Below are 10,135 nucleotides of genomic sequence, written 5' to 3'. Positions count from 1 at the left end.
ATTCTCCTGCCTCAGCCTCCTGAGTAGCTGGGATTACAGGCACGTGCCACCATGCCCAGCTAATTTTTTTGTATTTTTAGTAGAGACGGGGTTTCACCATGTTGACCAGGATGGTCTCGATCTCTTGACCTCGTGATCCACCTGCCTCGGCCTCCCAAAGTGTTGGGATTACAGGCGTGAGCCACCGCGCCCGGCTTTTTTAAATTTTTAAATTTTTTTAAATAAAGACATGGTTTCACCATGTTGGTCAGGCTGGTTTTGAACTCTTGACCTCAGGTGATCTGCCCGCTTGGCCTCCAAAGTGCTTGGATTACAGGCTGAGCCACCACGCCTGGCCTCAGAGGCCTATTTTTCTATGGCCTGTGCTAAGAATATTTTTTACATTTTTTAAGTGTTAAAAAATAAGGGTTTACAAATCCAAAAATATTTACTCTATGGCCCTATACATAAAGTATGCCAAACTAGAAGACTATAGTAAAATACTTAGAAGAAAATATATTTTTAAAGTATGTAATTAAATAAAAGTTTATATAAAAAGTAGCCAATTCTTTACTCTTCTAGCTTAGCTTGAAATAGAAACAACCTGCTTGCCTTTTCTTGTTTTTTTTTTTTTTTTCCTCAGAAGCTAAGAGTAAATTTTTTAAAAATCACAATTTTAAAAGCAGCCAGGCTGGGCACATTGCTCATACCTGTAATCCTAGCACTTTGGGAGGCCATGGTGAGCAGATCACAAGGTCACAAGATTGAGACCATCCTGGCTAACATGGTGAAATTCTGTCTCTACTAAAACTGCAAAAAATGAGCTGGGTGTGGTGGCAGGCACCTGTAGTCCCAGCTACTCGGTAGGCTGAGGCAGGAGAATCACTTGAACCTGGGAGGCAGAGGTTGCAGTGAGCAGAGATGGCGCCACTGCACTCCAGCCTGGGCGACAGAGAGAGACAATGTCTCAAAAAAAAAAAAAAAAAAAAAAGTCGGCCGTATACATTAGAAAACTGAAAACTGGTCAGTGACTCAGAAGTAAAAAAGAATGAACATAGAATCACAGAATTTTAGAATAGGATAGCGCCTTAAAAATCATCTAGTCTAGCTCTTACATTTTATTTTATTTTTTTTATTTTTTATTTTTTTTAAAGATGGGGTTTCACCATGTTGGCCAGGCTGGTCTCGAACTCCTGACCTCAAGTGATCTGCCCACCTCAGCCTCCCAAAGTGCTGGGATTGCTGGCCTGAGCCACCACGCCCAGTGCTCTTACATTTTAGAGATGAGGAAACTGAGGCCCAGACCCAGCAAGTGATTTGTCCAACGTCACACAGCTAATTTCCTACAAAGTTAGAATGATAACCCAGGTTTATTTGTAGGTCAATATCATAACAAGTAGATCAAGTGAAAGTGATAGGTTAATAACACACACACACACACACACACACTCTTTTTTTCCATTTTAACATGTACGGAAGTTGGAAAAATAAAACATTTCTCACACATCTACAGAAATAAATCCTTTTATTTTATAACACTCCTTTTCTTTTTAAAGATGCATACAGTACTTGTAAGCCCAAGAATTCTGAAAAAACCTATAGAAGACCTGGCACTATTTTTGAGAATTACACAACTGGGCAGCAAAATAACACCTTTATAAATGTGAAAACATAAAGAAATAAAATTTAGTGTTTGCACACAAAAATAGGGAGGTTACATTCAATACGTATTTCAAACGTGCATTTAAAATGTTTAATGTTTTCTAAAACTTTGGTTGTCATGCTTTATTATATCTTGTTAAATTTCACAATTGTGTAGATAATTAAACCCAAAAGGTAAGCAAATATATTAACACAGCAGCAAAAGCAAGCCAATACTGCACAATCATATTAGCGGACTGATTCAGAAATACATGTTTTTCACAAATAATATACAAAACTTAGTTTGTGATAACATAGTTCAGTGACTTCCATGTTATAAAATAAGGCTGAGTAATGAGACATAGCAGAACATGATTACATAATAAAAAGTATATTTTTAATTATAATTCTAATTGTATATATAGGGCAACAAATTGTAGTTTGTATAGAATAGTGCAAATGAGCAGGACTTTTCTCAAAAATATTAAAACTGAATTCATCCCACGTGCCTGAGATTTCATGAATTCTCATTCATGAATGATATACTTTAGGTTTTTATGTGATGGGTACAAGTGGTAGGGTTGATAAAGGACAGCTGTGTACTCATAGGCTGCAAATAAAAATAGCCATTGACTTAATTTACTGGCTGTGAACTGCAGGCACTGATAATGTAACTTTTAGAAAGTTCCATTTGTCATCATGTAAACACTTTCGTTCCTCATACCATATTTTATCAAAGATTCATAATTCATTTAAAATTGTCATATCAAGTAATTCCTCTAAACTCTTTTTGATATGTGGTGGTTGAGATGCAGCCTGATTTAACAGATTCTGACCCATCTGTGCAAAGAGTGCTTTTGATAATTTAGCTGTGGCTGTTCGTATATTTCCTCCAGCTCCAGGCAGAGAGCCACTATTTGTCATGTTTCCTAAAAGATGCCATAAAACAACCAATACTTTCTGTTCTGTGGCATGTGGCTTCCTTTGATAAAGTTCCATAACAATATCTGAAACATAAAAAACAGTGAGGAGGTTTTTTTTAATAAATAAGCCTAAGCTCTGCTAAATAAGAAGTAGCTAAAATATGCTAAGCTTCTTCCTATGCCATTTGTCCTAAAAAGGTAGGCTTCTTAAAAGAAGTAATGTAAGAAACCTTCCTCTCAAAGATTGGGAGCTTCAAGTATGATATTAGACTCCCATATAGAACAATTAGTTCAGGCAAAATAGTAAAGAGAGAAAATGAACCCAAATTCATCTCGATGTTTTCCAAATGCAATGAAACAAAAATGTACACATTAGTAACCCATGGACCTTTTATCAAACATGATTTTGAAATAGCAGTTTTCTGTAAGAACCAAAATTTGATTTTAATATCTTTTTTTCTGTATCATTTCTACAAATGTAACCAAGTACGCTATTTTTAAGTTTTTTTTTTTCTTTCTTTTCCTTTTGTGGCCCTTTGTATTAACATTTTAGTAATGAAATAATAAATTCTTCTCTCCCCCTTTCTACTAGACACTTCTTTGCATTGCTAGCCTATTTAATTATGTTTGCTTAGAAGTTCCAGAGACCGGGCTGGGCACGGTAGCTCAGGCCTATAATCCTAGCACTTTGGGAGGCTGAGGCAGGGGGATCACTTGAGGTCAGAAGTTCAGGACCAGCCTGGCCAACATGGTGAAAACCTGTCTCTACTAAAAATACAAAAATTAGCTGGGTGTGGTGGCAGGTACCTGCAGTCCCAGCTACTTGGGAGGCTGAGGCAGGGGAATCGCTTGAACCCAGAAGGCAGAGGTTGCAGTGAGCCAAGATCACACCCCTGCACTCTTGCCTGTGCAACAGAGTGAGACTCCCTGTCAAAAAAGTTTCCAGAGACTGAATCTAAATCTTAAGACAATTCAGGTGCCTATGGAATTCTCCCCCACCAGGAGATTACCTCAAGACTGTGGTGCTAATTTACAACCCAGTCCAGCCTGAGATAACACCAGCCCATTCACCATATGGGGCAATAACTCAAGGTAAGTCATAGGAACAAATCATGTAGAACTGTACTGCCTGGCCCACTGCATGCCCTCAATGCAAAACTTCTCCTTCTTAAACCCTAGCATTTTGCCTGAAAATTTTGAAGCAGTTTTGTTAAGGCAGGAGCCTGAACCATCTGCCAACTGCTAACTTTGGAAAATAAAGTCACTTTACTTCCACTGCACCTCATCCTTGTAATTCAATTTTGCAAGTGGCGATCGGCAGAACTTACCTTTGGTTACACTAATAGGAAGACTGAACTTTTACTGGAAAAAAAGGGATAAAATTCTTTTGAAGAAAATTGTTGGGATAAAAATATTAAAAGGTTCTTTTGTGGATCATTACACAATTTATTTCTACTTTGTGTGTAGTTATATTAAGTTGGTAGCTACCCTAAAATTAAATTGAAATAGTCCATCAGTTTATCTTTAGCTAATAAAATATTTCTTTAGAAATTACAAAGTATTTACCAGCAAGCTTTTCCGTCATATCCTGTTTTGCTTTTCCATTTAAAAACTGAGCCTTTGTGCAAAATGGCTGTAGAAGTAAGTAATTGTCTAAACAAAAAGAACATAGAGACATATGTTTAAAGAGTAATGAGCTCTTATTTTCCATTACATAGCACTGAACAGAACAAAATTCATTTCTAGGATGCAAATGTGTAACACTTTTAAAATCTACATAGTTAATCACTATTTAAAATTTTCTATAAAAACTTAACAGGCCAGGCATGGTGGCTAGCACCTGTAATTCCAGCTTCTTGTGAGGCTGAGGTAAGAGGATCACTTGAGCTCAGGAGTCCAAGGCTGCGGTGAGCTATGTTTGTGCCACTGCACCCAAGCCTGGGTGACAGTGACACTCTGTCTCAAAAAAAAAGAAAAACCAAACCAAACACAATATTAACAGAGTAGTATTCTTAAAGCAAATGAGAACTAAAAATACCTCACAAAGTTTTAAAGGAGCTATCAAGTGGTATTTAAAACAAACAAAAAAAGTGCTTTAATCTCCTAGTCATCTTATTCCAAATGATAGCATAGTTTTATCAAAAAGCAGAAAAAGGGAAGCAGTTTTTACATTTACTGAATTTAAGTTTTAATTTTGAAATAATAATAGATATGGAGAAAGTTACAAAGATTAGATAGAGGTCCTGTGTACCTTCCACCCAAAGGTTTCATCTTAAATAACTACAATTGATCCTTGGACAACACAAGGGTTAGAGGAGCCAACCCCTGTACAGTTGAAAATCCATGTTTAACTTTTCACTCTCCCAAAACTTAACTACTAATAACTTATTGTTGATCAGAAACCTTACCAATAACAGTAACTATCAATTAACACATATTTTGGATGTTATATGTATAATATACTGTATTCTTACAACAAAGTAAGCTAGAAAAAAGAAAATCGTATTAGGAAAAAGAAAAATACATTTACAGTATTATATTTGTCAATAATGTAAATTTATGTCATCTGTTTACAAGATTAGTCATCTGTCTGAAATGGTGGGTGACCACAGCTGCAGACCTCAAGCTACTCAGATATCAAGCAATTCGAATTTATCATGTCATGACTTTCCCCTGCTTATTGGGAGCACTTCCAGCATCACTAGTGGCACTTCATAAAGGTCTGATGGTGTCACTTAAAGTTTATGATATTATACTAAACCTGAGGAAAAATACTTAAGAACCATTAATTTGCATATGTTAAACCATTCTTGCATCCCTGGGATAAATTCCACTTGGTCATGATGAATAATATTTTTATAGCAAATTGTTGCATGTTCTTAATAGTTCTTTTTTATTAAGTTGTATTCGATGGTATATTTAGCAGTGTATGAGATGGATTTCTTTGTAATCTTGTCAGCATTTTGTAATGTCACTATTTTTTATTTTGGCTGTTTCAATACTTGTGTGGTGATCATGGCCTTCACTTGCATATGCATTTCCCAGATCGCTAGTGATGTTGAACATCTTTTCACATGCTTATTTGGCCAGTCATATATCCTCCCTTATTTTCCATCCATATAGCCTCACGGTTTAAATACTTCTTCAGGTCTTTTGTCTATTTTCTTATTTGGTTGTTTCTTTGATATTGAGCTCTGAGATTTCTTTATATATTCTAGATACGACTTCTTTGTAATATGTGGTCTGAAAATATTTTTCCCAGTCTGTAGCTTGTCTCTTTATCCATTTATTTTTACTTTTTATTTTTTGATACAGTCTTACTCTGTTGCCCAGGCTGCAGTGCAGTGGTGCAATCTTGGCTCGCTGCAACCTCTACTTCCTGGATTCAAGTGATTCTCCTGCCTCAGCTTCCAGAGTAGTTGGGATTACAGGAGTGCGCCACCGCACCCAGCTAATTTTTGTATTTTTAGTAGAGACAGTGTTTCACCATGTTAGCCAGGCTGGTCTCAAGCTCCCAATTTCAGATGATCTGCCCACCTTGGCCTCCCAAAGTGCTGGGATTACAGGATAATGCTTTTAGTGCCATATGTAAAACTTTTCACCAAGTTCTAAGATTTTCTCACATTATCTTCTAAAAGTTTTACATTTAAGTTGTACATTTAAATCTATGATCCATTTTGAGTTAGTTTATTATTTTCTTATTTTTGTATTTTTTCTTTATTTTATTTCCACATCATCTCATGCCAAAGTATTGAGTTACTTTTGTATCAGATGTGAGGTTGAGGCAGAAAAAGAAATAAAAGTCAAAGATATAGGAAAAGAAAGTCAATTTAATGGAAAAGAATTTAATCACTAAAAGTAATTTTAAAGCTATTGAGAAAATAGAAAGGTTTATGACAATATTAAATTTAAAAACCTGAATAACTAGGATTTCAGCTTTACAAAAACATGAAAAGAAAGTCAAAATAATTTGAGTGCCAAAGTAAGATTTCTTACCTACATGCTGACTCAGTGCCTGAACAACATTTGTAGCAGCAGTGTAGATGCCTGGATTCTTGGAATTCAGATTGTTATCCACTATTGCCGGAATTAGCATGTTGATTATAGGAGATAAGTGGTCTCTAAGTAAAGGAATCATTTTATGCATTGTTTCCAGAGCCACCAGATTTACTTTACTATTAGAATCATGAAGTCGAGATTTAAAAGCATCAAAAATCTGAAAGTAAATTGGTAAAATATTTAAAATAAAATAATGTTTATAGCTACTTTATTTATAATTCTCTTGGCATTTCATAATATTTCTCATACTTTACTCAGTTTAAATACATAGTCAACATCCTATTTTGCCTGAACTTGAATAACAGAAACTTTATAAAATTTTAGGTACTAAATCTAAGTGTCAAATCTTCTTGTAACAAAAAGAGAAGGCCTCAAAAATCACCCCAAAAGACAACCTAATAAGGGGTAAAAAATGTGGCTCAGCAGGCAGATGACTGGCTGACTGTAAAAATGATAAACATCCTGTTTTCTGGAAGGTGCAGATTAGCTTAGGTAACTCTAAGAACTTAAGAAAAGTTTCTGTTTTTGTCTCTTTTCACACTAGAAGTAGACATATAAGTTTTACTGTGGAGATTTAACCTAGTTTCAGTTTAGGTTTATTGTGAAAATTTTAGATGCAATTTCAGAGTTACATTTGTATTATTATCTCTTAACTTGATAAGCTTAACAATAATTTCTTGCTCTTCAGAATCCTTAACTTTCATAAAATATAATAAAAGTGAATGCTAAACAATTCTTTTTTTCTTTTTTTTTTTTGAGACGGAGTTTCACTCTTGTTACCCAGGCTGGAGTGCAATGGCGCGATTTCGGCTCACTGCAACCTCCGCCTCCTGGGTTCAGGCAATTCTCCTGCCTCAACCTCCTGAGTAGCTGGGATTACAGGCATGCACCACCATGCCCAGCTAATTTTTTGTATTTTTAGTAGAGACGGGGTTTCACCATGTTGACCAGGATGATCTCGATCTCTTGACCTCGTGATCCACCCGCCTCGGCCTCCCAAAGTACTAGGATTACAGGCTTGAGCCACTACGCCCGGCCTTAAACAATTCTTTAATCATGTCAGATGAGTGAAGAGCTCTCTATGAGCTGAGACTATTCACTAATAATTTCCAATACTTATTTATCATTTTTCATGTTAAGGATAATCTTCCCAACAGATCTATTTTACTCAATAGATATCAGAAAATATCTGATATCTGGCTCTCATGACATGGTAATATGGTACTTCTGAAAACTGAGACAATACCACTAGAAGTGAAGAGTAGTTATGGTATGTTTGCCAAGTATAATGCATACTATACAAATTTAAAATGAAATTTAATTAATAAATTACTAATAAAATTAACTGAACTAAATTCTGATGAAGCAAAAATAATCCATGCTTTGATATGATGAATATTTATTAGTATTTCCCTTTCTTTTGCTTGCCTTCCTAAAGATAAGTACCTAAATCAGTATATAGAGATTTCTAACCCACATATGAAAAGTTTTAATATCTGTTCAAGTCTCTTATTTGTCTTTGTTTTTTAAAAAAATATTTATTGATTAATTCAACATATATTTACTAAATGACAGGTTCTGAGAGCTCTGAGAATACAGAAGCTTCAAGGAGCTTACCATTTGTGGCAGAATTCAGACAAATAAAAGCTATCTTCTTATTTTGTTTCAGTTACTTTGAGTTGTTCTAGTATGCTTTTAACATAGCAAAACCCAGGCAATCCATTTTCTTCACTAAGCTTATTTTAACACTTTAAAATAATATATATGATACATGTATTAGTAATTTATTAATTAAATTCCATTTTAAATTTGTGTAATTTGTATATATGTATATAGAGAGAGTATATAAAATATTAAAATTTAGGGCAGTTTTTTAAACTGAACTTTATTTGATATAGGTTTCAAATAAAAATACATTTTTATTTTCCTTTTTGTAGAGACAGGGTCTTGCTATGTTGCCCAGACTGGACTTGAATGTTGAACTCCTAGCCTCAAGAGATCTTTCCACCTTGGCTTCCCAAAGTGCTTGGATTACAGGCGTGAGCCACCATACCTGGCCTGAAAATTAATTTTGAGAAGTCCTTACCTTCACAATGTTTCCAACAACAAGCTCTTGATTATTTTCAGTATCTGATAAAAGCTGCTTAATCCCATTAATACGATCACGAAAGTCTTTTGCATTTAATAAACCAGTTATGACTTTAAGGTACTCAGCACTTTCTAGGGAATTACGAGGGACTGATTTTCTGGTGACTTCACGAACTTCAGTTACCTCTCTAAAGTGAAAGAAAGGTAAATGTAATTTCATTTGTACTTTCCTATAAAAACTATTATACAAACATAATTTTAAAATCTCATTATGCATTCACTTTCCAAAATGAATAAACTGAATTATTTTATGCATTCCAAATGCATAAAATAATAATACATAAAATAATCATTATTCCAAAATGCATTCATTTTCCAAAATGCATAAAATGACTTAACCCGTAGCCACAGTATCTGTGTTGGGGGTCCCCAAGATCTCCTCGGATTTGGATATTTGCTAGGAAATTTTGTAAGAGTTAGCATTTAGTTTTACTCATGCTTAAAATTTATTACAGGAGAACACCAAATAAAATCAGCAGAGAGAAAAGATACATAAGTCAAAGACTAGAGGTAACCAGATCTAAGCTTCTAAGAGTCCTTTCCCAGTAGAGTCACACAGGACACAGTTCCTTCAGCAGTGAATTATCACAAAAATACATGAAACGTTATCTATCAATGAAGCTTATTAGAGGCCTTATGTCCAGAGTTTTTACTGGGAGCTGGTCACGTAGACTGTCTGCCTATGACATACCAAAATTCCAGACTCCCAGAAGGAAACCAGGGTTTCAGCATAAACCATATTGTTTGCCCAAACAATTTAGGCACAGTAAACTACCTTATCAGTTAGGGCACAGTGGGAATCCTCTTCAAATCCTAGGTTCCCATGCCAGCGAAGAGCTAACCATGCAAGCAGCCTTTTTTAGGAACAGCAGTCTCAGGACTACAATGTTAACTTTTTCTGAACAGGCTCCTTGCCCATTGAGAACTAGACAAATTACATTGAATCTCTTTCTCAAACTCATCCTCCTTAGAAGATTACGTGAACCACTCTTATGAGGAAAAGTTGAAATCTTTTTAAAACCCAAGCTCCCAGATGTCAACCAATGGGCAATCTCTCTAAGCAGGCCCTTTAAAGAACAGCAGTCTCATGCCTGCTATGTTAACTTATTCCTGCAAAGTAGCCATATGAACATGCACGGGACAGTGAGAAACTAGAGACCAGCAGGAATTATTATGGCAATGATAGTATTCATAGCATATTTTTCGTAGCTATAAAGGGGTAACTCAATGTGGTAGATCCAGCTTGTCCATCCCACAGTCTGTGGGATGCATGTGGCCCAGGACAGCTTTGAATGCGCCCTAACATAAATTTGTAAATATTCTTAAAACATTATGAGATGTGTGTGTGTGTGTGTGTGTGTGTGTGTGTGTGTGTGTGTGTGTGT

At 35.5% G+C, this 10,135-nt stretch overlaps 1 protein-coding gene across 3 annotated transcripts in view; it reads right to left on the bottom strand.

Annotated features, from left to right (window-relative positions):
* Positions 1-1,487: 1,487 nt before the first annotated feature.
* The window catches only part of TOGARAM1 (TOG array regulator of axonemal microtubules 1), a 101,544-nt gene continuing 92,896 nt past the window's right edge, over positions 1,488-10,135 (bottom strand). For 2 of the 3 annotated variants that reach the window (XM_032244489.1, XM_032244490.1), the window contains 4 exons: positions 8,689-8,878; positions 6,540-6,759; positions 4,110-4,196; positions 1,488-2,627 (listed from right to left, as the gene is read on the bottom strand). In XM_032244489.1, coding sequence (XP_032100380.1) covers positions 2,362-2,627; positions 4,110-4,196; positions 6,540-6,759; positions 8,689-8,878 — 763 coding nt within the window. In that variant the 3' untranslated portion in view covers positions 1,488-2,361. The remainder of the gene's footprint in view (positions 2,628-4,109; positions 4,197-6,539; positions 6,760-8,688; positions 8,879-10,135) is intronic. The other variant, XM_032244491.1, reaches the window with a different exon arrangement.

The sequence above is a fragment of the Sapajus apella genome, unplaced genomic scaffold, assembly GCF_009761245.1.
Source record: "Sapajus apella isolate SASKATOON/1434 unplaced genomic scaffold, GSC_monkey_1.0 scaffold55, whole genome shotgun sequence".
Classification (NCBI taxonomy): Eukaryota; Metazoa; Chordata; class Mammalia; order Primates; family Cebidae; genus Sapajus; species Sapajus apella.
This window is presented reverse-complemented; position numbering and strand designations above follow the sequence as displayed.